At 41.3% G+C, this 26,995-nt stretch overlaps 3 protein-coding genes across 13 annotated transcripts in view; 2 read left to right on the top strand and 1 right to left on the bottom strand.

Annotated features, from left to right (window-relative positions):
• Positions 1–2,811: 2,811 nt before the first annotated feature.
• On the bottom strand, positions 2,812–4,421 carry LOC108880798 (transcription factor IIIA). Its single transcript, XM_018672510.2, has one exon. It carries the CDS (start codon positions 4,361–4,363, stop codon positions 3,233–3,235), a length of 1,131 nt encoding a protein of 376 aa, XP_018528026.1. The 5' UTR covers positions 4,364–4,421; the 3' UTR covers positions 2,812–3,232.
• On the top strand, positions 4,352–9,040 carry yju2b (YJU2 splicing factor homolog B). 2 transcript variants are annotated; one of them, XM_018672507.2, is made up of 10 exons: positions 4,352–4,488; positions 5,100–5,178; positions 5,271–5,324; positions 5,425–5,507; positions 5,754–5,809; positions 5,904–5,964; positions 6,049–6,191; positions 6,447–6,619; positions 6,882–7,020; positions 7,494–9,040. In XM_018672507.2, exons 2-10 carry the CDS (start codon positions 5,176–5,178, stop codon positions 7,988–7,990), a joined length of 1,209 nt encoding a protein of 402 aa, XP_018528023.1. In that variant the 5' UTR covers positions 4,352–4,488; positions 5,100–5,175; the 3' UTR covers positions 7,991–9,040. The 2 variants fall into 2 exon arrangements, with proteins under 2 accessions (XP_018528023.1, XP_018528024.1); XM_018672508.2 differs by having other exon boundaries at positions 4,449–4,484.
• Positions 9,041–9,523: 483 nt separating this feature from the next.
• The window catches only part of LOC108880791 (complement C3), a 43,568-nt gene continuing 26,096 nt past the window's right edge, over positions 9,524–26,995 (top strand). The window contains exons 1-38 of one of the 10 annotated variants that reach the window (XM_018672497.2): positions 9,524–9,673; positions 9,758–9,775; positions 9,870–9,905; positions 10,143–10,178; positions 10,792–10,981; positions 11,167–11,332; positions 11,503–11,573; positions 11,818–11,909; positions 12,475–12,557; positions 12,677–12,764; positions 12,995–13,097; positions 13,744–13,858; positions 14,506–14,621; positions 14,741–14,884; positions 15,051–15,266; positions 15,435–15,635; positions 16,379–16,534; positions 16,863–16,992; positions 17,972–18,040; positions 18,420–18,719; positions 19,202–19,514; positions 20,571–20,656; positions 21,305–21,444; positions 21,643–21,852; positions 22,138–22,198; positions 22,487–22,570; positions 22,655–22,858; positions 23,225–23,300; positions 23,429–23,591; positions 23,817–23,930; positions 24,111–24,267; positions 24,390–24,553; positions 24,901–25,056; positions 25,153–25,212; positions 25,391–25,481; positions 25,760–25,811; positions 26,070–26,157; positions 26,778–26,867. In XM_018672497.2, the coding sequence (XP_018528013.1) occupies positions 9,594–9,673; positions 9,758–9,775; positions 9,870–9,905; positions 10,143–10,178; positions 10,792–10,981; positions 11,167–11,332; positions 11,503–11,573; positions 11,818–11,909; positions 12,475–12,557; positions 12,677–12,764; positions 12,995–13,097; positions 13,744–13,858; positions 14,506–14,621; positions 14,741–14,884; positions 15,051–15,266; positions 15,435–15,635; positions 16,379–16,534; positions 16,863–16,992; positions 17,972–18,040; positions 18,420–18,719; positions 19,202–19,514; positions 20,571–20,656; positions 21,305–21,444; positions 21,643–21,852; positions 22,138–22,198; positions 22,487–22,570; positions 22,655–22,858; positions 23,225–23,300; positions 23,429–23,591; positions 23,817–23,930; positions 24,111–24,267; positions 24,390–24,553; positions 24,901–25,056; positions 25,153–25,212; positions 25,391–25,481; positions 25,760–25,811; positions 26,070–26,157; positions 26,778–26,867 (4,719 nt within the window). In that variant the 5' untranslated portion in view covers positions 9,524–9,593. The remainder of the gene's footprint in view (positions 9,674–9,757; positions 9,776–9,869; positions 9,906–10,142; positions 10,179–10,791; positions 10,982–11,166; positions 11,333–11,502; positions 11,574–11,817; positions 11,910–12,474; positions 12,558–12,676; positions 12,765–12,994; positions 13,098–13,743; positions 13,859–14,505; positions 14,622–14,740; positions 14,885–15,050; positions 15,267–15,434; positions 15,636–16,378; positions 16,535–16,862; positions 16,993–17,971; positions 18,041–18,419; positions 18,720–19,201; positions 19,515–20,570; positions 20,657–21,304; positions 21,445–21,642; positions 21,853–22,137; positions 22,199–22,486; positions 22,571–22,654; positions 22,859–23,224; positions 23,301–23,428; positions 23,592–23,816; positions 23,931–24,110; positions 24,268–24,389; positions 24,554–24,900; positions 25,057–25,152; positions 25,213–25,390; positions 25,482–25,759; positions 25,812–26,069; positions 26,158–26,777; positions 26,868–26,995) is intronic. The other 9 variants (XM_051070394.1, XM_051070393.1, XM_051070392.1 and 6 more) reach the window with 9 other exon arrangements.

Below are 26,995 nucleotides of genomic sequence, written 5' to 3'. Positions count from 1 at the left end.
AAGTGCATGAAAGGGCAAAGGGCCTGACACATTCCTTCCACTCTCTCCTAGAGACAGGAGGATGAAGACCAAGTGAGAGATGAGAAGATAGAGGGAAAGCAGAGGAGGTGGTGGGAGAAATACAGTGGAGATAGAGCAATCCCTTTGGATTACAGCCTACAGAATCAGTCTGGAATTCAGCGTTGTCAGAAAACAGGAATGGAAAGAACGTGGCATCAATTTCTGTAAAAGAAGAAGAAAAAATACACAAAAAGTTGTCAACATTTTGTACAGTGGTCAGCCTGGATCCAGAACTGAACACAGCACCTGATACTGATCCAAAAGAGACACCTGTCATTCAAGTACAGCACCTTTAGATGTTTATTCCACCACTGTATATTGTAATATACATTTCCTGAAGTCATTTTCCAGATCTGATCACTTGTTCCATCTCCAATAATAAAAATATTCACAGATGGCGTGCTCTCTATTTGAGGATTTCTCTTTGATAAATATGGTACTATAAGAAAATACACTACAATTCTTTGACACTTTTCTCTTAACAAGTTAAGAAATCATCATGATGTCACATGCAACATATTCATATAGGAAGGCCGCCCAGTGTGGCCACTGCAGCTCTATTTAAGAACTTTCCTTGTTGTTTTGTAGGTTTCCAGGTTTTGTAGTGGCGACCATGCAGTTTTTGATGGTTGTCCTCATAAATGTCAGCATCATCTGGTTTCTAATCTACTTTTAAAACATTTTCAAGGCATGATAGATTTTTTTTTTTACTCCTCACAGTGCTCTGTCTCCTCTGCATTCCTGTTCGTTCAGCACATTTATTTTATTGTCTCATGAAGCAGACATACACAACAAAAATATGTTTCTTTTATGATGTACTGCTTCCTCTTTGTCTACCACTTCTACTGGAGAAATGAAAAATAAATCATCCACATGATACATATTAACCTGATCTTGATAATGATCTTTCACAGGTTTTATCTTATACAAAGAGTTTTTAATCCAGGTGAAGTCCTACACACCAGAACTCCTTTTTAATCCTGACAAATATATATCTCATATTTAACCCTGCTGTTCCTAATCACACATCGTCCATTTGAGAAAACCTTAATATGTAGCTTGTAAGGATTTTTTTTTTCTTTTAGTTGAAATATTGAATGATGATGTGTATACATTTAGTTTTTAATGGCAGCTACTGTTGAACCCAGCACAGTAAGTTTGTGTTTCTGTTTGCAAACAGACTCAGTCTGAGCTAAATGGAGCCTGAGTTAATGCCAGAGCTCATATGGAGAGGTAAAAATAGAGCAGGAAACCATGGAGGTTAAAGTATGGAAAAACCAGTGTGATTTAAAGGTTAATGTTAATGTTGGCACAGTATGTAAAAAAGTTTATGACAGAAAACATAGAAATGTTAGTGACTGGTTTGAGTGAAAATCACAATCCAAAGTGATGATTTTTAATGGAAATCTTTTCAACTGAAGCCACAATAGCATAATGCTATTATTAGCATGTACTTTGATAAGTGTTACTATAAGCTTTCCAGTAGTGTCATCATGACATACCTGAGCATTTGTTCCCTTGACAAATTAAGGTTTTATCACTAACAGCCATGTAGGAAGTTTTTAAAACAGGAAATGATTACAGGACATTCAAACTGTATGAATGCTGATTGGATGAGGTGTGCTGTGCATTCCTGGGTGAGCTGGTCAGACAGTCAGTCCATATAGGGCTCGTCTGAGCCGAGCAGGGCAGGAATGTAGGGAGCAGCCTTCCTGTAACTGGAAATATTCAGAGAGGATTTAGCCTCGGAATTTCAAACTCGCGCAGAGCTGCTCCTGTTTACGCTGTAAATCTGCTGGTCAGAGCTGAGATACTCCACCGTGCACTGCGTCATCACAGCCAAGGAATCTGCACGTTTTCATTCTAGCTGATCTGTGAAGTCGGTGATTTCACTGACGACATGTTGGTTGAAGATGTGCAAGTCAGTGGCATCGGCTGCTGACACCTGGACCATGATGACATTGGATTCAGAGACACATCCTACATGACCAAAAGTATGTGGACATGCAAACGCAGTACAGTATGTGATACATGGGTGTGTGATAACAAAACCATGGGCATTAACCTCCGGCTACGCCAGCCTCCACTCTTCAGAGACGCATTTTCTCCAGAATTTGGAACCTGGCTGCAGGGATTTGCAAGTCACCATTCCAGTTCATCCCAAAGGTGTTGGATGGGGTTGAGGTTCCTCCACACCAAACTGGAAAAACCATTTCTTTATAGACCTGTCATAGTGTATGGAGGCACTGCTATGTTGAAACCTGTGCTGTTAAATTCAACAGTTACCTGTCGAGTGGAAGTTGCAACTACATGCTCCAACGTTTTAACACCTGACTGATGCAAAAGAAACAAAAAAAGAATAATGACAAACCACCACAGCAGAAAACATCAGCCCCAAGAACAGCACATGAATCACATTCTACTGTTCAGTCTAGAAATACACAATCATCATTTCTCCAAAAGACTCAAGATGAGCAAAAGATGCATGTCTCTCCTACAGAACCAAAGAGGTCTGTACTTTGTGTATGGCCAGTTCCAATGGGGGTTATACCCTGTATTTACCCTTCTGTTACAGACCTGTCCGGTGTTTAGAAACCTCATGTTAGGAGTAGATTCTGGGGGACTACATTTAAACTTAAATTGGGAATATTTTCATGTATGATGCCCTGAAGGTAAAAATAATCACTCAGTTGTTTTTATTTTTGCTAAAGTGCCTATCTGATTTAAAATGCCTAAAAAAACACAAACAAATTCAATACATCCACAGGTTTTATTCAAACAAATACCATCTTTCTGTATTTTTTGTAATGCAGGCAAAACAATACTTACATTAATTAATTCTTTACAGTGTGTACAAAATATATTTCTCTTAAATACATATGACACAAATATAATGAATGTAATGGCTCCAGAAAGTTAAATTAAGCCCCCAAAACATAATTTAACACAATCAACACCACCCAGAAGGAGGAAACACATGGACCTGGTTCCATTCCTGCAGGTGCACTCTTTCTGCAGGTGACCACTTCATACTGAATTCACTTTAAGAAAGATGGTGACTTTACAACACCAAGATTTCCAACAACCAAGTTAGAAATGATAATACATCATAAATGCTCTTATCAAGTATCTTGTGTTCTCACAAAACTGTTGCAAATTCCTTCATGAAACTCTACACTGTTAAAGGTGCAGTCAGGGCATTAGTGAGTCCATGTGTGTCCACAGCAGGACTGCACAGCAAGGACGTATCTTGCAGGAGGGACACCAACTCAACAGGACCCTGAGCAGACTCTCTGTGCGTTGCAGGCTCCTGTCGCTTTTTACAGATCACTCTCTTTGTTTCACTGTAACCACTTAACCTGGAAGCAAGAGATCTTTTGGGTCTGGGCTTCCTCTGCTTCCTCCTCTCTGGGTCGTGAACGACGCTGTGACGCTGGAGGCTCTGCCTCATGGCGAAGGTCTTCCCGCAGCCTGCGTGTGTGCAGGTGAAGGGCCGCAGCTCCTCGTGGAAGGAGCTGATGTGACTCTGCAGGTTGAAGGCCGTGGTGAATGACCTGTCACAGCCGTCCCTGGGGCACTTGAGGACAACCCGCATCTCTGAGTGGACCACCTGATGCTTCTGCAGGAACCACGAGTCCCTGAACACCTTGCTGCACTGGTCACACTTCAGGATGATCCTGTGCTGCTCCTTCCTGTGCTTGAGGTGCTCAGTCCACGTTTTTCCTGTGAAGGTGCAGCCCTCCTCCTTGCAGGGGTAACCTCTGTGCACCTTCTCATGTCGCTTCAGCTTGCTGGGGAAGGTGAATCGCATCTGGCAGCCTTCATAAGTGCACTGATAAGGCGGCAGCTGGGTGTGCTGCTCACACATGTGCGACTTGAGCTGTTTGTTTTTCCTGAACTCGAGCCCGCAGCCCTCAAACTTACAAACATACTTCCTCTGCTCCTGCGAGTGAACGCGGCTGATGTGTCTGGCCCGGTTACTGTTGGTGGTGAAAGCGTCGGTGCAGCCGTCCACGGTGCACTGAAAAGGCTTCACACCGCTGTGACTGAGCCCATGCCTTGCCAGGTGAAATGGGCTGCAGAAGGACTTAGTGCAGCCATCGTGTTCACATTTGTGCGGCTTCACCCCCGTGTGTTTACACAGATGAGCGTCCAGTTTCCACTGTTTGTTATAAGCCGCCGAGCACTCGGGAAACGAGCAGATGTAACGTTTGTGCGGCTCCGGTTTAGTTTCCATTTCCATTTCTTTGATGACAGCTAACACAGGTTGTTCATGTTCCACGCCGACCACGTTTTCTCTCATGACACCGGTACTTCCCGAAATCCTCTTCAGCGTGACGCCACTTCCGAAACCTGGGAAATGACGTCTTAATTACCCATCATCCCTCTGGTTGGAGGCTAACTGTTTGTGTAGCTGCAACAACGTCCGTGAGTATATATATTTTGAATTTGTACCCAATCGTAAACATGACAGTTACGCATTTTATAATGGTAGTATAAACAGTTTTATTTGCAGTTGTCAGTAAGTTATGTGCCGCACGTTTTTCGATGAACGTTACGTGGCAAACTAGCTAATGCTAATGCTAGTGTTAGCTTGCTTGTAGTTCTGATGCGTTCCCATGCAACGTTACAGCGTCTCACCAAACTATGCTAAAATCAGTTTAATGTCGTTATATACCTTGTCAAATAATGTACATACACCGCACACATCTATCAGAAATGAAAGAAATTAAGCTAGCGTTTGTTAGCTACAAAGCCAAATATATTTGCTTTCATAACTGTTAAAAGTTGCTCGTTTTAATTCATACTTTGTTAACTAAGTTTGTTATTGTTGTTGAAATGATTTCAGTTAACGTTATAGTAGACATACTTCATGCCATATTTACAAATAGGCTTGTATTAAATGTAGTTAAATGTTTGCCCTTAATAATGTTGTAAACTAGCTAACTTTAATGGCAGGTAAATATATTCAGTTAAAAGTATACAGCTAGTTAGCAAGTCTGAATAAATAATTGTTTACATGCATCTATCTCTTACAGTATGGTGTCAGTGACATTTTTTTATCCAGTGGCCAAAGCGTGAATCCATTACTGGTGTGGACATTCAGGCGCCACCATGGTAAAGATCCAGAAATAATCACAAGAGAGTACGTGTAAATACCCATCTCATAGTCTTTACTAACAAACTACTCTGTTGTGTTTTCTTGAAAGGGTGAGAGAAAAGGAACAAACAAATACTATCCTCCAGATTTTGACCCAGCCAAGGTGCGTATGATCGCACAGATCATCCAGTGAGTGTCAGTCTTTTTCATTTGACTATGGTGAATACATAGTGACTGACGTCCCCACCTTTCTCTGTCTTCAGCATGGGTCACTCAATGGCTACCACAAAACTCATGCCCTCAGGGAGAGGGCCAGGAAACTGTCCCAGGGCATCCTCATTATCAGGTTAGTGTACACACATACAGAAATGATGGATTACCATGAATAAGTGTGGTGACAACATATGATGAATAAAGATCTTTGACAATAGATTGAAATTGATTTCCATACTTTTGATGAAGTATTATAAAATCTAATGCCAGGCCTTAAAAGATCAAGACAGGAAGTGATGCAGCTTTTCATCTTTCTTGGAGCTGGTGCTTCGTTGACACTCAATCACAGTGTATGTTTTAACTGTCCATGACCTTTTAGGTTTGAGATGCCCTACAACATCTGGTGTGATGGCTGCAAAAATCACATTGGCATGGGTAAGTGTGGAGAAAAACACATGGCCCATGTCATCAGGGTCAGTCTCAGTCAGTGTCTTTTAATTTCTATAACCCTGATGTTGTGCTTGCACAGGGGTCCGCTACAATGCTGAGAAGAAGAAAGTGGGGAACTACTACACCACGCCAATCTACAGGTAAACACAGCCTGGGCCGACCCTGTCTGACAAACTGACTCGAGGTTCCAACAAAGTGAATTGCATCTTTATCTCCACCATCAGGTTCAGGATGAAGTGCCACCTGTGTGTCAACTACATTGAGATGCAGACAGATCCAGCGACCTGTGACTATGTGATAGTGAGCGGGGCTCGCAGGAAAGAGGAGCGCTGGGACATGGCAGAAAATGAACAGATCCTCACCACAGGTAAAAGATTCATGTTAGTTGTTGATTAAAAAAATGATTGACTTGTTCCATGACAGTGACACAGAAGTTTTTAAATGTTTTTTTTTCCTTTTGATCATCCAGTGTCAAAACACAGCTCATCTCAAAGTGTGAAGATGTCTTTATTCTCTCTTTAAGTTGCTGATTTTTTTCCCTTTTTTTTTTTGCCACTTGATTTTTCTTTCATTTGCTTTTTCTCTGTTCCTTATCAACTCTGTCTTCTGTCTCTCTGCACAGAGCGGACAGAGAAGGAGAAGCTGGAGACAGATGCCATGTACAAGCTGGACCATGGTGGAAAGGACAAGGAGAAGCTAAGAAAGGCTCTGCCTTCTCTGTCCGAGATCCAGGACCACCAGTCTGGTTGGAAGGATGACTTCCAGCTCAACAGCACTCTCCGCAGGAAGTTCAGGGTAAGACGTTTATCTCATTTATCTGTACTGTTAATGGCTGTATTACTGTGACTGAATACATACCCATCATCAGTTATGGGTACATTGCCACAAATTATATGTAGAATCTTCCAAATTGCAATGACAGAATTTGAAACGATGTATAGTGTAATTTGTGGTTTTTTGTTTTGTTTTTTTTTTTTTGTTTTTTTTTTGTTTGTTTTTTTAAATGTAATGTTTGCTGTGTCAGTAAACTGAGGCTCTGCTTTGATTGGTGCTGCAGACGGAGAAGAAAGTTCTGGCTGAGCAGGAGGAGAAGGACAATGCAGTGAGGATGAGGACTAACCTGTCCATCCCACTGCTTCCAGAGAAGGACGAGGACAAGAAACTGGCAGCTCTACTCACTTACCAGGCACCTGACTGTAAGCAACAGATGGAGGCTTTTTTTTCTCACACACACACACACACACACACACACACACATATTGGTGAAACAAGATTTGCTATCTGTTTTCTCAACTGAGTATCTCAGGTTACAAGCTCTTCTGACTGTAAGGATTATTCGATATAAAATCAAATATCAGCTTGAAAGGTTGAAGTAATTTTACATCCTATCTGATTGACTATTTGTGCACAGTTCTATTATAACTGATAGAAATTCTAACTATGAAAAATGTCCTGTTAAACTACAATTTTCTTACAAGATTTTTTTTATTTTAAATCCTTTATATTTGCAAAAAAAACTCTCTCTCCCTGTCCCATGGCCTAGGTTTATACAAAAATTCACACAAGCCTTCAACATTTAACCACCTTCAGTCTGCATGTGTCTGAGTTCTCATAACAGGGTTTTCTTCCTTATTATTCCATTATTCCCCCACCTCCCCTCCTTAATCAGCCTATGAGGACAAACAGTACAGCAAGCGGAAAGAGATCTCCTCTCGTTCGTGGTTCAACTCCTCTGTAGCCACACCAGGAGGTGCTGCAGGCAGTCTGCTCCATAAGCTGGGCCTGCAGGGGAAAGAAGCAGCAGTGGCCAAAGCTCTTGGCTCCTCACACAGCCCACTGATCCGCAGGCGCTCAGGAGGACTTGGAAACAAAACTGAACCTTGTGCCACCATTACCCGCAGGCAGTCAGACCCTGAGGTCAGCCCATGTGATGGAGGGTCTTCAAATGTCAGTCAGACAAAGGAAGGCTCAAATACAGATGTTGGACCATTACAAGTGGGTCAGGAAGCAACAGAGACAAACAACAGTGTTAAATTCAAAGAGGAAGTGGATAAAGGGCTGATAATGGAGGACTCTGGAAAAGAGAAGGAGAAGGACAGGAGTAGAGAAGCAGTCACATCCCTGGTGGCAGACTACAGTGACTCAGATTCAGACCCTGGACAGTGAGGCTGCTCTTTACAGAAGAATAAAATGGGACAGTTTCTGTTTTCAGTCAACAGAGGTCATGAAGTCAAGTGTCATTTTGTGAGAATGAAACACAAACAGGAGACGTTCATCTGCTACATGTTACTTTTCACTTGTTGACACAACAGTGGTGGTTAACTTGTCTGTGTAGTAACATGGACATATTCCTCACAAACTGTCTGTAAACAGATTTTCATTTTAAGCATAGTGACAAAATGCTGCATCAGAATATGTCATGTGACGACAGGGCGACTTCAGAATGTTGTTGTGTTGTATCCGACCCCTGTGCAAACACTGCAGACGCAGCTTTTTTCTGTTCGTCTGGCGACACTGAGAAAACTTATACAATTAAATGTAAAAATACTGTTAAATTGTGTGGGTTTTTTTATGTACCTTGTATTTTTGGGTCTGTGGCCGACTTGAGCTTTAATGGAGCCTCAGCAGAAATTGTTCCAACTATCTACAACATATAGTATGAAAGTGAGAGTATCAGCAGTCGTTTTGAGTCATGACTTCAGTAATCACAGGTACAGTATCCTTTCTTAAACAAAATCATCTTTGAAACAATTTCTCATTATCATTTTATTAGTTTTTCTGCATTTTGTTAAGTAGTCAAGTAACTTTGCACACTAAAAGAAAGTGTTAGTTCATTCTTGCAATCACCACACAGTAACTCTTGGAATGCATCTAAGTGCTGGTCTGTGCTTTTCTTTGCTAACGGCTATAAAGCTTTATTGTGTGCTGTCACCACTGAGACCTCAGGATGTTTGGTCACAATACATATCTTTTAAATCTTGAAAGATTTCAGCCTGAATATTGGACTTGAAATGGATTTTCAGAGACCGCAGCACAAATCTTTATTGAAAATTTGACTGCACAGCATTTTATGTAACTTTTGAAATGACCGGTAATGTACTGTTTTACTGTTGTTTTGTTTTGTTTTTGGTAATGATGACAGGCGGCAGTGGTTCTCTCTTTTAGTGAGTATAGTTTCATTCAAGCATGAAATAAATGTAATGCACTGATACCATATTGCACTGAGTGCAAACCCAGTGGTGGTGAATGTAACGCTGCTTTTTTGGTAAAATGCTGTGTACTCCCATTTCCAACAATATGTGGTAATAATGTTTACTTTGTCAGATTTATTTATTATTTGTACAGAACACTTCACTTTTGAAATAACAGCAGAATTGATTACAGTAGGTTAAACAAGGATAACAACAGTTAGTTGTTAGTATTTTCCCTGTGGAAGAGGAGCAGAGGACTGGTGGTTGATATGGGTAAAACAACAAAAGAGCTCCATCACTCAACATTCAGTGTTCCAGTCTCTACAATCTGTCAAATTAAACTGTTTAAAGCTGACCCTTTGTCCCCCATTGAGTAACCCTGACAATGTGGGAGCTGATGCATACCTGTTGGCCAACAAGCCTGCAGTTTGTTCATTGTTATTGATGAGAAACGTCATCCCTCCTCTTTCTGTTGACTGTACAGTGTCTGGTCAGGAAGGAGGAGGATTTGTTATCTGCTATATTAGTTGACTGTCTCTCTGGAGGCCACAGTCCACTGAGCCTCCCAGTCCGTCAACATGGGTCAGTGGACGCTGCACAACATTTTGTTTCTCCTGCTTCTCTGCAAATCTGATGGACAGATTGACAGTTTAAGAAGGTAACCTGTTTTACTTCTGCTTCTGTCGGGACAGGTAATATCTTTGAAGTTTTTTTTTTACTAATGAAACTCTGTTCTTTACAGAACCCACTGGCGTGACAGGTATGTGTGTGTGTGTGTGTGCAGAGAGATCATATACACAGTTACAACATTAAGTCTGACAGTTAAAGTTATTATTTCTGAATCTGTCCCCCAGATTAATGCCGTTTGGCAGATATGTGGATCTCCATAAGTAAGTCACCAAAGCTGGACTTGTCTTAACAGAGAAGCGAATATTAATACAGATTAACTGTAACGTTACTGTCCTATAACCCCACAGGACTGTGGCTACCTGTTTCCCTCTCGTTTAAATTTTCATATGCTGCCATGCTAAAGCTAAATACCATGTGACTTCTAATGTCATGCTGTTTACTTTGTCTTTAGTTTGCAGTGCTGTGTCATGACTGAAATATGTACTGTTTGTTTGCAGCCTACCAAACACAAACAACGTTATTTCTACGCCAAGGTACAGTTGCCAATCAGATGTTTCTTCTTACAGCTATTAATTTAATAGTCAAATTGTAGTACCAATGGAAAACAGGTTACGCTGTCTAACCTCTATTGTACGATTAGCAGACTTCTCCTGTTTTCTCATGACATCTTGTTACCCAGAAATTCTCTTGCTTTACTTGCCTCTCACCAGCAGCTCCAGTTATCTTTCAAAACACAACTGAACACATTTTACTACTGTCTCTCCTGAATGATCAATGCTCTGATTTTTGCATGTTCACCTGGTCTGTGACTCTTCAGGCTAAGTTATGAATTAATATGAACTGATTAAGTAGTTAATTAACTGGGGCACAGTTTCTTGTTTACTGCCCTATTACAGCTTTCCTGTTAATGAGAAATTAAAGTTGCATATCATCCATAGTAGGAAATGATTGGGATGCAATGAGACAGGACAGTATTGTAACAGAAGCAGCAGTAGTAGTAGCTTGTTGTAGTAGCAGTAGTAACATATGGTGCTGTAGTGCTATAAATGTAGAAGTTATAATACAGTAGTACTAATGGTCAGTGTTGAATTCAGAGTAACTACAGAGATGTTTCCCTCCCCTGCCTCATGTTGTGTTGTCCTGCAGGTTCACCCTGCTGGCTCCAGACCTGCTGAGGACAGAAAACCAGGAGAACATCTACCTGCAGGCTGATGGTCTATCCAGTCCCATCACTGTCTCCATCTCCATCAGGGACTTCACTAAGACCACCACGCTGCTCCAGGACTCTGTCATACTCAATCCAGAAAATGGTTTTCATGCTCTCAAGGCGATACAGGTGATCCACCAGGGTCATAGGAGTAATTCAAAGAAACTCTTTTGGTCTTAGGCCATGAATTATCAATCACCCCCTGTAAAAAAAACTGACATGAAAAAAGCATATCTTCATTAGAACTGATCCTAATTATGAAGCTGTCATGATCCAGCTAAACATCACCCTGTATCTCTGTCACTTTATCCCAGCTTCCCTCAGATCGTTTGAATCGTGAGGAGACAAGGAACAAGTTTGTGTTTCTGAAGGTGGACTTTGGAGGCCTCCACTCTGAGGAGAGGGTACTGATGGTGTCCTTTCATTCTGGACACATCTTCATCCAGACAGACAAACCCATCTATAAGCCTGGAGATACTGGTGAGAACTGAAGATGCTGCTGAAAACTCAACAATCACAGTAACCGTATGATAATGAGCGGCCACAGGTAGTATTTTAGTTGAAACTGCTGAAGTGGCTTAACTTGGAGTGAAAACTTCTTCTGTCATTTGTCAATTTCCCTCACTCTCTCTCTCTCTCTCCTCCTTCAGTTCGGTTCAGAGCCTTTGTGTCCTCTCCTTCCTTTAAGGCCTTTGAGAGCTCTGTCACAATAGATATCCAGGTAAACAAATAATTGATTAGACAAGTAATTGATTAGTCAATCAACAGAAAAATAATCAGCAACTTATTTTTTTCTGTTTTTCTCTGTTTTATATCATTGTCAAATTAATATAATTTGGTATTAGGTATTTCCTGAAGGCACAATGCAATGACTTTGTAAACACAGTGAGTTGTGGTAGTATTATCCTGTGATATGATGATTTGTGGGTTTCAGCTCAAATGACCTATTTGTGTGTGTGTTTCAGAATCCAGATGGTGTGGTGGTCAAACAGCTACTCAGGACAAAAGCTGCTGATGGTGTCTTTGCAGACACGTTTCCTCTCTCTGAAATGGTCAAGTAAGAGAACACTTTCCAGTGGCAAGATACTAGCTGGCTGTGCATACACCCTCTTTTCCACAACTACTTCACTCATTATACATCCAGTACAACCAAAAATCCTTTTGGCCGTTGAGCATTTCACTGTAATATGTGCAGGAAGCTGTATATTCAGTCAGCATTTCCATCCAAAATGATCCAGAAACGACCTAGAAGTCAGAAATCAGTAACTCACTGGTCACAAACATGTTTATTTTAGGCTCCCACCTGCCCCAGTTTAAGTTGTGTAATATGCTGGTAAATACACACTAGGATGGCTGCACTTAGTTTAATCTAGACCTTATCTCTGCCTTAACTCATGTTTTAACCCTAAACAATGGTGAACCTGCTTACATGAAGTATTTAAGAACTTTTAAGATTTTAACAGTTTTGGAAAAATGAGAATGGAATGAAAGACTTTCATGGGATTCACAGGATTTATGGGAAATATAGTATTCCAAGAAATATAATATCACTGATGTGAGAAAAAAAGTTTCTGTTTTCTTTGTTGTGTGCGCTCTCTCTAACATGACTGACTGTCTGACAGTGAAGGAACATGGATGATGACAGCAAAGTTTGACCATTGGAAGCAGAACACGTTCACCTCCCAGTTTGAGGTGAAGAAGTACGGTAGGTTACATTAAACTCTGTTTGCTCACATTTTCTCAACTCTAAGTGTCACATTTTAGAATGGCTCCCTAACTGTGTAATACAGTTATGCTTTATTTTCATGATGTGTTGTGTTTCAGTGCTTCCTGCCTTCAATGTTACCTTGACTCCCAGGAAGTCCTACCTCGACCTGGATGACAGTGAACTGGTTGTAGAGATCTCGGCCAGGTCGGTCACACATTCATACACACATGAAAACACTTGTTATGTGTGTGATTTATCATACATCTAACCCTCTTAATCCACACTGCCACTGAAGTCAGGAGTTGTAAAATGTTCTTGCAAAGGCATTTGACCCCTATACTGAAACCACAAAAACATCTCTTCTCTAGAAGCTTTAGATACATCAGAAAAGAATGAAAACCACTGACTGATTAATTGTTGTAATTATGTTCCAGGTACCTGTATGGGGAGCCAGTCCAGGGCACAGCCTATGTGGTGTTTGGAGTCAAGATCAACAAAGAGATGATAAGGCTGCCCTCTGTGAAGCAGGTGTCAGATGTAAGTCGCTGCTCCATCTCAAACTTTCACCAGCTGATCCCTTTAATTCTGGCACATTTGTAAGTCTTGATTTGAACACATATGAACATGTGAAATGGGCTTTGTGGTGTGACATAACTGAAGAACAGGAATGTGTGATCTGGGACACTCCACACCTTAACAAAAGGTCTAGCATGTTTTTTGTGTTTTCGTGCCTCGGTACAGCTCCTCCAACGTGTTCCTTCACATTCACCAACAGGATGACAGAGCACTCTCTGGCATCAACATGGCAGTAGGGTTTTATCGCTGTCTTTTGGTTTAGCATACTCTTGACACCAAGATGCAGTTATGACACGATGATTGTCCATTCTGACATGCTGATCATGATCCCAGCATAATGTTGAAAGCTGCATTAATTAATTTTGACCAGCAGGGGGCAGAAAAGCTCCACAAGAAACTCACAGAAACACAGCACTGAGATGCTGTCAGTTCAGCACTAGGGGTGTTGTTGCTGAAAGTTAAGAAAAATCCTTCATCAGTTTGCTCACCAAGCAAACTCTGCCTATGAAGACCACTGAGTGATGTTGAAAGCTCTGGAAAGAGCTTGTACTTAGACTTTAATTGTTCTTGTTTTGTAAAATGACTCTGTGTTGTTGTTTTCCTGTAGCTGGATGGAGGAGTCATCAGACTGAGCATGGAGGAGATCAAGAGAGCGTACCCGAACACTAGATCTTTGGTGGGAAACTCTGTGTATGTCAAGGCCTCTGTGCTCACCAAGACAGGTAAGCACCCAAGTAAAACAGAGACTGTAGTAAGCATTATTTTATCTTAAAACTTAAACTTTTTCCCTCAATAAAATCAATCGCAAAAATGAACGGTATGTTTTCTGGGAAATGTAGCACAAAAATGGTGAGATATGAATTACACTGTGCTTTACAAGAGTAAGGTTATCTTTCTTACATTCACAGGACATAGGAAACTAGGTCAGAATTTCAGGATTGCATTGCTGTGCAGTTTGGTCAGTTTTCATTGGTCCTCATACCACAGCCTAGTAATACCAGACTACAAAATGTCGTAATCAGGCCAGTGCACAGATCGATGGTATTGCCTGTGCAGCTCAATTCTTTGAAATGAACCCTGCGGTCAGATGTGTCTCAACATGCTCTTTAGCCCTCTGGATAACCTGTCATTTAAAGGTTTGACTCTTCCCTGTGTCACAAGGGAAATGTGAGACATGTTGCAGATGTTGGAGGAAAAACTGGTCTGGGTTTGAAACTGAGAGGAGTTCATTTAGATGCTTGGAAATATGATGTGGTTAAAAAAATAGAAATGTCAGAGGGAACATTTGAATGTAGGTTCATGAAATTATTTAGGTTTACAGTTTTTGGTAATTCACTCTTTTTTTGATCCTGGTTTTTCCTCTGTCCAGGCAGTGACCTAGTTGAAGCCGAAAAGTCCGGGATTAAAATCGTGGAGTCTCCATATGTCGTATCCTTCAAAGACATACCAAAGTACTTCAAGCCAGGCCTGCCCTTTGACTTCACAGTAAGAACAAGTCATCTGTGTTCAGTTGGACTGTGTTTTTGTTCTCTTCACCTTCATCACTGAGTGAAAAACTGTGGTGTATAAAGTCACAGAGAGGAATTCTCCCCCAACCTATCCAGGTCCAGGTGAGTCACCATGATGGTTCCCCGGCCAACAATGTTCTGGTCAAGCTGAATTTCTTGGAGACAGCACTGGTCGTCAACTCCGGCACTGCCCAAGCCACCGTCAACATGCCCAATGATCAACGCCCACAAACCATTATTGTTAGTATTACTGCATGCTGCTTTTACTCACAGAGCTTCTCATGGGGATATTGCAATACAAGATTTTGGACATTTATGTCATGGTTTTGGACTTGGTTTCAGAATCATTGGTTATTCCAGATGCTTGACAAACTCTGATTAGTTTTTTATTGTGTCTGTTTCCCAGGCTGAGACCACACAGGCTGGCCTGAGACCAGATCAACAAGCCAAGCAACAGATCACTGTTCATCCATACATGACCTTTAACCAGCGCCAGCGGAACTATCTGTACATCTCTACAGGGACCAACACAGTGTCTGTGGGAGACAGACTGTCCCTGATGCTGACCATCACAGTTGCAGACCAAACCCACAAAGACTTAATCAAACACATCACGTACCTGGTGAGACACAAACACCACATCATATTTCTAGTACAGCTACACACATGGAAATAAAAAAATGTAGAAAGTAAAACAACAACAATACAATATCAGCAGTTAAAGCAGTAAGGAAAAATAAAGATGTATTAAATCATGGCTTTTTCCCCAAAACTCTTTGGACTCTCTCAGGTGCTCAACAAGGGCAAAATCATAAGTGCTGTTCGCCTGGATGTGACCGGTCAGTTGGTCACCAGCGTTGGGCTGACAGTCACCCCAGACATGATGCCATCGTTCCGTTTTGTGGCGTACTACAGCATTCCCTGGGTGGGGCGTGAAGAGGTGGTGTCAGACTCCATCTGGGTGGATGTGGCAGATTCCTGTGTTGGAGGGGTGAGCACTCAGCTCCATAGATGAAAAGAGCTCTATTGTTGTCCAGAAGCTATTAAAACACATCAGTGAGTCCTTCATCACCATGAACACACACAGGGCTCCAAATACTCACATGTGTATTAGTCCGCATCTAAAAAATAATCCCAAATATATGCACTATTTAGCTTTAGTTTTAAAGTTAATGCAAGGGATGATTGATAAATTCATGGCCCGATGTAGAAGGAGATGAGTAAAACACTTGCAATTAAAAGAAACAGAAATACCACAGAAGTTATTAACCTCAAACTTTCTGCATAGTCACTCGAAGAGTTGAGTTGCATGTGCATGTAACGAGAGCTGTTTAACTTAGCTCCTGCTAACTTAGGCCATGAATTTATCAATCACACCTCATAAGATTAAAAACAGAAAAGTCTGGTCTGGTAGGAACCAGAGGGTTGGAGGCTGAGTGCCGCGGACAGAGTAGGGAAGTTGAAAAGTATTTACAGAAAGACTACCACATTGTTGGTTCAGATTTTTTTCTAGGATTTGTTGACAAAAAGAAAGCTACAGAATAATATCAGCCTTGTGCTTAAATTCAGATTTACTTCACAGATCTTTTTTGTTTTACTTTTTGCATCATTTTTTGAACGTGATCAACACTCACCTGGAACATTATGAACCGTTATGGATGTCAGTTGTCAAATTAGTTTTTGTTCTGTTCTGTCTTTGTTGTGATTTTAATTTTTATTCACTCTGTCTTACAGCTGAAAGTTGGACCAGTGGATGGCATACGCCGAGACTATGCACCTGGGAAGAGCTTTAGTTTTCAGGTCAGAGGTGACCCGGGGGCAAAGGTCAGCCTGGTGGCTGTGGACAACGCTGTCTATCTGCTCAACAAGGACAGACTGACACAGAAGAAGGTGTGTTTGTGTTTGAGGATGGATGTATGTTAGAATACCCATCTGCAGTGTTTAGTATGCTTTCATTACAACTTTTCTTATGTGTTAATTATGCATATTTGATAGTGACACAGTGATAAAGAGTAATAGAACAAGCTAGTCAAATTTACCATGAGAACATAAAGGTAAATTCTCTGTTTTGTACATTATGACACATTTTGCAAGTGTAGAGCAGATGTGAAATGATCACCTTTGTTTTCAGTGCAAATATGTACAATAATTTATTATATAAGTGACATAATGGACATACACAAAACTATAAAAATGCTTCTTTATGTCCTTTTCTCAGATTTGGGAAGTGGTGGAACATGGAGACATTGGCTGCACTCACGGGGGAGGAGGCAATGCTATGGGAGTGTTCACAGATGCAGGACTGCTCTTCGCCTCTAGTGCCGGGTTCAAAACTCAGACCAGACAAAGTACCTATCCCCTTGTGTTAAGAGAATTTCAGCCACTGTGATATTATGTATTTTTTTAAAAAGCAACATGTTTTTAAAACTTAAGTGACAGGCCTTAAGACCAAGTTGGTATATACCTAGTTATTCCAGTAAAGAAAATAATATAAAACAAATATGAAAAGTAAAATTCAGAAAAGTAGTTTCTGTAAAAAAGCTGCAGTGTTTGCTCTTTGAGCAGTGAAGGCCATGTTTGTACTGTGTGATTGCTGAAGGTGAAGCAATACTGGAAAGTTTTATTCTCTCCTCTAGTATAGACACACACACACACACATACATATATGTTGGCCCATGTCATACTGTGTATTACAGTGTTGTGTATTTAGCTGATGCTGAATCATAAGTTGTCGTAAGTGATGTACATTGCTGGGAGTCATTTCTGGCATTGAGCTGACAAATTTATTCAAAACAACTAAAAATAAGAAAGACAACAGCTTCACACCACAAACAACTAATAATGAAAAGTGCAAGACCCAAAGCTACTGTGGTGAACAGTAACTCATACTCAACAGTGACTCATATTAAAGGCTGATATGATGCCAATATTTTTGGATTGGTAGCTTGCTGTTGATTGTAATTATCCTGTGCCTGTATTCATTATTTTGACTATATGAAAACACATGTTTTTTATAGTTAATGCCTGAATTGTCTCCTCTCCTCCCCTCTCCCCTCTCCTCTCCTCTCCTCTCCTCTCCTCTCCTCTCCTCTCCTCTCCTCTCCTCTCCTCTCCTCCCCTCTCCTCTCCTCTCCTCTCCTCTCCTCTCCTCTCCTCTCCTCTCCTCTCCTCTCCTCCCCTCTCCTCTACTCTACTCTCCTCTCCTCCCCTCTCCCCTCTCCTCTCCTCTCCTCTCCTCTCCTCTCCTCTCCTCTCCTCCCCTCTCCTCTACTCTACTCTCCTCTCCTCTCCTCTCTCCTCCCCTCTCCTCTCTTCTCCTCTTCACAGCCTTGGAGTGTCCAGGCGGTGCCAGAAGGAGGCGCTCTGCTGAACTGTTGCAGCGTAAAGCCCAGCTGGGTGAGTGTCCTGGTCACAGAGGTTCTGGTCTCTGACAACAGGTGGAGCGGACTTCTCAGTCTGATAATTCAGTCTGGGACAATAAGTAGCTGGGAACTGCGGAGGTGACCACTTGCTGTCTTAGAGCACCTTAATTGATTACAAAGGGAAAGAGGAACTCCACAACAAGTCACACAACTCTAACATTATGACATTAGAAATTTGTCATGGTTAACATCTTATCAAACAGTTGCCTGTTTATACATCTGGCAGACAGACAGCAACAGTAGCATTCAGTTGAAGTCGTGTCAGGCCACCTGATGAATGTGAGTTCTCTCTTTTTAGCATTAGTTGGGTCTAAATGATTGAAGAAATACTGATTATTTTCTTTTGTCTCCAGAGAGTCACTACAAGGAGAGTCTGCAGCGTCGCTGCTGTAAGGACGGACTGAGGGATATCCCTATGCCGTACTCCTGTACGCGACGCTCTTTCTACATCACTGAGGGCTGGGAGTGCATCCGGGCTTTCCGCTACTGCTGCGCCACTTACAGGGGCCAGGTGTTTGACACTGAAATCCCCACCACCCCACCACCCACGACCACGACTCCCCCCACCACCACCCCACCACCCAGGCCCACTTTTCACTTCTCTTCAACATTCGACCTTCCACTAAGGATGACACCCTACTCCAGGCAGTTTGGTAAGTACTGTACCTCGACCTTACCTTTTCCATCCTGTGAGATTTTCAGGTGAAGGGATATCTTAAAACTTGCTTTGAAATTTAGTGGTGTAATATTTACCATGTTCACCATATTAGTTTAGTGTAAATTAGTTTGCACATTCTCAGCTCAGGATGATGGGAATATCATTCTACAGGTTTTTAAAAATAAACCAAAGTGTTGGTTAGTAAACATGGATGTGAAAAACTGAAAAAAATCAGTGAAAATCTTTACAAATGCTACATGAGGAAGAAAATGCAGGAATTGTTAGATCTCAAGAATACACTCAATATGCTTTGATGAGAAAGCAAATGTAAGCATACATTTTGTTTACAAGATAACTCCACTGTTTATTTATTGTGCAGGAATTTGTGCGGGTGTGTCCATAATCACAGCCTCTAGATAGATATATTAGAGATATGCATTAAAGACCTGCTAATCATATATGAATGTTTTTACAAAGACTGGGCTTATAGACCTTTACCTGGACTACCTGGACTACCTGGACCACCTGGACCACCTGGACGGCCTGGACCACCTGGATTGCCTGGAATGTCTGGACCACCTCTACTTGAACGGAGGACGTTATCCAATGCAAAGAAAATGGAAGAAAAAGAACCAGTGTTGGCAGTGGCAAGGGGGGAAGTGGATGAAGGCGAGGAGGAAGAGGAAGAGTGGGAGTACCTGGATCAGACTGATGTGTATCTGCGTTCCAAATTCTACGAGTCGTGGCTGTGGATGGATGTTAACCTGCCCACCCAGACAGACAGAGACGGGTGAGTGAAAGATTAGAGGCGAGGTTATGGCCGAATGATTATATGCATGTCCCCAGTTCAACTCCCAGGAGAGTTTACATCAGAGGCAGGAAAGTCTCACTGGATTAATAAAACCTCATCTGATGGAACTCTTTAGATCCTTGTGCATCCATTAGGATGTTGCAAGACCAAATGTGGTGGGAATTAACATGACTATAATGCAACACAGGGTGCAAGCAATCAAATAGAATTCCAAAAGAATCCAAATGCAGCTTGACAGAATTATTGTTTTTCTGTTAGAAAAAGTGAGAATAAATTATCCTAAGATAAAATGTTATGACTTTGTTGCAGTGTAGTTTCCACATCTCTCAGTACTGATAAACAAAACTGTGTGTAAAAACAGTCATTCACTGTTTTTGAAAAGGGAGCCAGGCCTCATGACTTAATCTACATGAACAGCATGTGTATTGTGAAATCCAATGGCAAAAACATGCCCTTTCAAGTTCTATTTGATGGTAAGACGAGGCACATCAGCCCCCGTCCAGTAACTTTCCTGTGCAGTAGCACTCATGCCTGCTATAAATGTGAAAATCCAGACACTGATATTTGGTTTACTGTGGCTGACAGATTAAAGGACTGGACCATTTCATAGTGTGAGACAAAACAAGCTCTGTGAATTCCTTGGGTTACATCATGTTGTGTTTAATTAGTGATAGCGATTAGTGACAGCAAACTGACTTTGTTTACTTTTATTAAACAGACATGTTTAACCACGTGTATTTGTATGCAGAACACCCATGTTATGTACTAATGTGTCATGCCCTTATTTACATTGTGGAATTTATCAGTCTACCTAAACACCACAGACACTGTTTATCTCCAAGTTAATGTTTTACAAGTTGTTTGCTGAAACACCAGAAAATCAAACTATTAGTTTGAGGAACAAAAAAAGAATTAAGAGTTTAGTTGTTTTTTTTTTTCAGCTAGGCTACATAGAATTATTCTTTATTAAAAAGCTTTGGTTTTTCCCTTCAGTCTCCTTGCTGGTAATAACACAGATACTAATCTGATCATCAGGTTGGCGTCTAAGAACGTGGAAAACCCCTTACCTGACAGCATCACAGAGTGGGGAGTTCTGGCCATTAGTGCATCACCTAATACAGGTAGGAGGAGGAGGAGGAGGAGGAGGAGGGTAAGGTAAGAATCAAGGTGCTTAATCACACTGCGGCTCAACATGATTTGCAGTGTTCTATATTCTGAGCTAATTTTTTCAATGTGAGATCCTCAAATTATTTTTTTTCCTCTTTGTTGTGGCTGATTTTTCTTTTGTCTGAAAACGTTTCATCATTTTGATGAGTTGGGGTTGGGGGTAGGGTTAGCTTTAGTCAGTACTGGCAGCAAAAACACTTGATTCAAAACAAAAGAGACTTGAAATTGCTCAAACTATTGTCAAGCATTATTTTAAAAACTGTTATTTCTGTTGCACTTAAAATAACCGCTGATAATGAAGTAGTGAATTTAGAACTGATTGAATCATCTCCTTAAATCCAACAAGATGTCGATTTTCCATTGTACAGTCAATTAATAATTGTATTTGTTTAAGTGTAAAAGCAGAGCAAACCTAAAAATTAGTGCCACAGTTTACTGAAAAAACAAAGGTTTACTAAATTGCTCTGTCTTTGCAAAAAAAAAAAAACAAAACCTGAAGGATAAAATCTTTAAATTCAAAGGACAATAGAAGTACTATAATAACTCAATAACATTCACATATAAATTAGCCCTTTGCTGATTTACTTTCTCAATGTCTGTAGGTTTCTGTGTGGCTGAACCTTACAACTTCAGAGCATGGAAGCGTTTCTTTGTGGACCTGAAGTTGCCATATTCGGTGGCGAGGAACGAACAGGTCGAGATTAAAGCTGTGATCCATAACTACGGCTACGAAGACCTGCATGTAAGAGAATCACCTCAAAACCACACAGCACAGCCACTTCAGTCAGAGAAATACTGTGTTTACCATGATCATCATCTTGGTTTAACACTGACATAGGTATTTAGTCATGCAAAGTCATGTGAAGGTAATGCAAGCAAAGGAGAAGAATAAAAGAAATCTTGAACATTGTTGATTGTGTTGTGACTGGTTTCTGCTCAGCTAAGGGTGACGCTGATGAAGACAGAAGGCATGTGCAGCATCGCATTTAAGGACAGACACACACAGGAGGTGACGCTGGCAGTTGGATCTTCTGTAGCGGTGCCCTACACCATTGTACCACTGGTGGTGGGGAAACTTCCTCTGGAGGTGATGGTAGTCGCCAGAGACATGATGGGAGGAGACCGCATCCAGAAATCTCTACGGGTGGTGGTGAGTCGCACTTGATGATGAAAATGTCATTGCAGTATAAACAGGGTATGATGTTAACAGGAGACAGTAAAGTTTCTCTCCTTCATCAAACTTTTGAATTTTGCTTTGTTCCTCTAAAAACAGAGTTGAAAAGTCATTTTATTTCCACGGTACTTCTATGAACCTAAAACATTTAAGTGCAGTTAAAACAGTTAAACAGAATGTAATAATAAAGTAACTAAAATATAACAAACATATTTGAATAACGATCTGCTTTTATGATGACTCATTTCTTCACCCAAACAGATGGATGGGGTGCAGAAGACTGAAGTTTGGAGTGTGGTGTTGAATCCATCGGCTGAAGGAGGTAAAAAGATGCAGTGATGCATGATTTCCTATTATCTTCTGTCAACTGCATGTTAGTGTGCCACCTTCTTTGGATTTTATGCCCAAGTTCCATCCTCTCTACTCAGACACAGTAGGCTTTGAACATATTGGAGACAGCATATCCCCAGTCACTGAGGTGATAACCATTCATCCTGAACTCAGGTCTCTTAAGGCTCAAATTTAGTTGCTAGCTTGGATGGATCCTCTTGAGGTTTAGGTTAGGTAGTGATAAAATTTTAATATATGGCTCTGTTCGCATTCACTACAGGAACGCAGACGGTTCGAGTTGGCAAGATCGAACTGGAGTCAGTGGTGCCTAACTCAGTGCCAGAGACATTCATCAATGTCAGAGGTCAGTCACTAGCAGAACAGTGTTTAGGATTAAAGATAAACCTCAGAGAACACACTGAATCTTGATTCCACCTTTCCTCTGCAGGCAACGTGTTGGCAGACAGCATTGATAACTCCATCAGTGACGACTCTCTGGCGTCTCTTATCCAGATGCCCGGCGGCTGTGTGGAGCAGAACTTGGCCAGAATCACTCTGCCACTCATCGCCACTCTCTACCTGGACCGAACCAACAACTGGGAGAGTGTGGGGGTGCAGCGCAAGGCTGAGGCTATACGATACATCAGGAGAGGTGAGAGAGAAGGACACAGCATAAGAATAAAACCTGAGATCTACAACAAAATAAGAGAAGAAAGTGGATTAACTGAATGAACTAATCAAAGATCAGTTGGATGGACTGTTGTACAGTATGTGGATGGATGGACATATAATTAAGTGGCTGTTTGGAGTAATGGATAGATACATGTATAAATGGATGGATGGATTGATAGACAGGCAGGTAAATGCCTGGATGGTAATATATGGATGGAAGACGGATGAGCTGCAGCCTTGGTGAACAGATAGATGATGTTAGCTGTGTTTCAATATCAGTAAGTTAAAATGTCTCATACCTTCACATCCCATCTTTAAACTCTTCTGTGGTGTTTTGTCTGTTCAGGTTATGAGAACCAGCTGGCATACAGAAAAAGTGATGGCTCTTACCCCCCATATAGGCGCGAAGGTGCAAGTACATGGTACTGTGAAAAATTATCACTACAGACAAAATTACACATTTAAAAGATAATAATGGTCATCAAAGATTCTGCTTTGTGAAATGTGTTAGGTTAGAATGCATATAGATGTCCATGTTTTTCTCAATCAGGATCACAGCATACGTGGTGAAGGTGTTCTCCATGGCTTACTCCATCATCGGTATCGATGAACAGCAAGTGTGTGAACCTCTGCTCTACCTGGTGAAGAACAAACACCGTTTTTTCCCAGGAAAGTTTGTCGAGGACAACCCGGTTTACAGCACTACCATGACTGTGAGACACACACACTTATAAACATAGCATGTCACCGTTCTAATAACACAACTTAAGCCTTACTAAAATGATTGAGTATCTGAATAATATTCTCTTGTCTTCAATAACCACTCAAACACCCAGTGATAAAATTAAAACTCATTCAGTTTTGGAATATAATTGGAATTGGAAAAAGGTGGACATAGTGCTGTGTATCTAAAGGTCATTTCCTGTGTGTGTCTCCAGGGCGGTCTCAGAGGTGACGACCCTGAAATAACCCTGACGGCTTTTGTTCTCATAGCGCTCGGTGAGGCTAAACATGCAGGGATCCACTGCACTCATCCAGATGTGAATATGGAGGTAATTAATACAAAGAGCAACAAAAACACAATTGATGCAGAGTGGATTGTGTCAAACGGTCACATTTAATCTTTCTTTTTTATCACTGTAAAATCACTTTTTTATCTTTAGTATTATTATAATTGGTATTATAATCAGTAGCTGTATCAAAAATACCTTTTACAATATCTGTCTTTGTAGTTAGTCATTAATAAAACAGCCGACTACCTGAAGACAGCGCTGAAGAAGCCGAGTCGGAGACCATACACAGTGGCCATTGCCTCCTATGCATTGGCTCTTCTGGGGAATCCTCACCGTTATAACCCAACACTGCCATTACTCAAAGCAGCAGGTCCAGGTATCCTGTACACCCTGTTTGATATGTACCTTAAATGCAAAGACATCAAGCTACTTTAGTCTGTTAATGTGTAATTTCACTTTTGTTCAGGAGCTCCCTCTGTCTCTCTCTCTTTCCTCCAGGACGCAGCCACTGGCCCGACCGTCATAACACACTGTTCACCTTGGAGGCGACGGGCTACGCCCTGCTGGCTCTGGTGAAGTTGGGTCACATGGAGCAGGCTGCACTACCCTTTAAATGGCTGAACAGCCAGCGAAGAAGAGGTGGCGGCTTTGGCTCCACTCAGGTACCAGTGCAGGGGGCTCTGCTATCAGAGCACGTCTCGTAGCTGATCTATAATCTGCAGATCAAATAGATGCTCAAGATGAACCTTTTCAGAATGTTTAATATTTTGGCTAATGTGCTGAATTTTATATCTGAAAAATCAAAGTACTTAATTCTCTAGATTGTTGCCCAAAATGACCAAATACAACTAGATATTACACTATATATTGTATACAATATATATAATATAGAAAAACTTAACTCTCTACACTCGCTTATTTGATGGACAGTTTTGTCGGATTGTGTCCAAAAATATCTCTCAAATGAAATCTTGGAAAGTCTTGGTTTTTCTCCTCTGCCCTCTCCTAGTCCACCATGGTGGTTCTCCAGGCACTGTCAGAGTACCTGATCAACAAACCCCCTCCCGATGACCTCAGTCTGGATGTGGACGTCAGGCTGACAGGACGCAAGGAAATCCGCTACCACTTTAACCCCAGTACTGCGTATGCTGCTCGCTCCTCCAGGGTGAGACAGAGAGTAAAATCAGGCAGAAGTCTCAGACAGTGTGAGTGTATTGAGAAGTTCAGAGGGATGTCACTCACAGTTTCTTTTGTTGTGTAGTTGCCTGCGAATCTTGATTTGGAGGTGGAGGCTCGAGGGAATGGACAGGGAATACTGGAGGTATGAGTGCATGTCTGATATCATGAAGTCAGATCAGATTTTGATGTAAATTGAAAAATGTGATGGAATTTTGTCCATGGTTGGCTCAACACTATCATGGTGGACCCCACAGGATTATAAATGCACGGCTGACAGAATGTTTGTATTTATTTATTTTTTACTTAAACTTTGACCCAAGGTTGTGACCTATTACAACCAAGTGCATGAGGTGGATGAGAAAACGCCCTGCAGGCACTTCGAGCTCAACGTCACTATTGAAGAATCCAGCGGTAACTCAAGTTCTCACATGGTTTCATATCTGCATGATGTCTTGCTCCTTAGTGTTGTTTTAATACACACGTAGTTTAAGATGCATTTTGTAACATTACAATGTACACCCAACATCTCCGATGAATTTCTGTAAATTATTACATTATCATTAATGACCTAAAATAATGACAAAATACAGTAACATAACCGAATAAGATATACTATTATACACATTCAAGTGCACTGGACAAGAAACCCAACCTCTGCACATTAAATATTTGTTTCTGTCCCATAACAGAAAAGCCTCCAGCAGATGTAGAAAAGTCCTACCAGATCAACATCCAAGTGAAGTGAGTTGTTATTATTCTCCTACATCTATGTTCAACCAGTGCCTCCACTGTTCATGTTGGATTACACATTTGATAGAGATCTATGTGTCTGAACACACTAAGACTCAAGTTGAAATATTGCTGCATTATGCCCAAGAGGTTTTATCAGTGCTCCCCTCTGACTCTGATCTATCAGTCATGCATAGGAGACTGGTTGTCCGTTGACATCCACTAAGGTGTAGTATCTTTTGTTACTGCTTTTCTCTTTCTCACTGACAGAGCTTTAGGATCCCGAGATGTCAGGATGGTGGTCCTGGATATCAGTCTACCCACTGGCTTCACCCCAGAAAACTCAGATCTGGAGATGGTAATTAGCCTCAACCATCATCTGAAAGCTTACAAATATAAAGATAATTCATTTTTAACTTTAACTTGTACTGTCTTGCTGGACCTATCCACAGCATTAGACATGATGAACCACTGCATCCTGTTATCTGTACTCCTAGTTGTAGGCATCTCTTGGTTCGAATCCTATCAATTCCTATCTAGTATTACGGCAAGGACAAACATTCTTATCCCATCCCTTCCCCACAGGGATGCCCCAAAGATCAGTACTGGGGCCCCTTCTCTTTGTAAAATGCACCACATCCTTGGTTCAATGCTCGCTCGCATGGCTTCTCATATCATCACTATGCAGACAACACATACTTTCCTGCCAGATGACCCCACAGTCTTGGCACAGATCTTGCCTTAACTACTGCAATGCCCCTATGGTGGGTCTCCCCTCACACACAGTGAAATCCTTACAAATGGTCCAAAATGTAGCAGGGAGTTTGGTCTTTCGTTTAGGATTAAAAACGCAGGACAGATGGTAACCTTTCACTGTTAATGCAAATTGTTTAGTGATCGGTATTTTAACAACAGTCTCCCTCGGATAAAACTTTTCAGCCAGGGTCACTGACTAATTTTCTACATGTGTGTGTCCAGTTGTCCAACTCAGTGGACCGTTACATCAATAACTTCCAGATCGTTGATAACCTGAGTGACAGAGGCTCTCTGATCATCCACCTGTTCAAGGTAACTGCACTTTAGACCACAGCTGAATTTACTTGCTCACAAACATTAAGGAATATAACTTTTTGCTTCGTGTCCTTCAGTTTGATAAATTACTGCTCTCACTGGCTGTAACATCTCTTCTCATCTCC

This window comes from Lates calcarifer, linkage group LG5 (genome assembly GCF_001640805.2).
Source record: "Lates calcarifer isolate ASB-BC8 linkage group LG5, TLL_Latcal_v3, whole genome shotgun sequence".
In the NCBI taxonomy this organism is placed as follows: domain Eukaryota; kingdom Metazoa; phylum Chordata; class Actinopteri; family Centropomidae; genus Lates; species Lates calcarifer.
The sequence above is the reverse complement of the archived record's forward strand: the minus strand, read 5'-3'. Positions and strand labels throughout refer to the sequence as shown.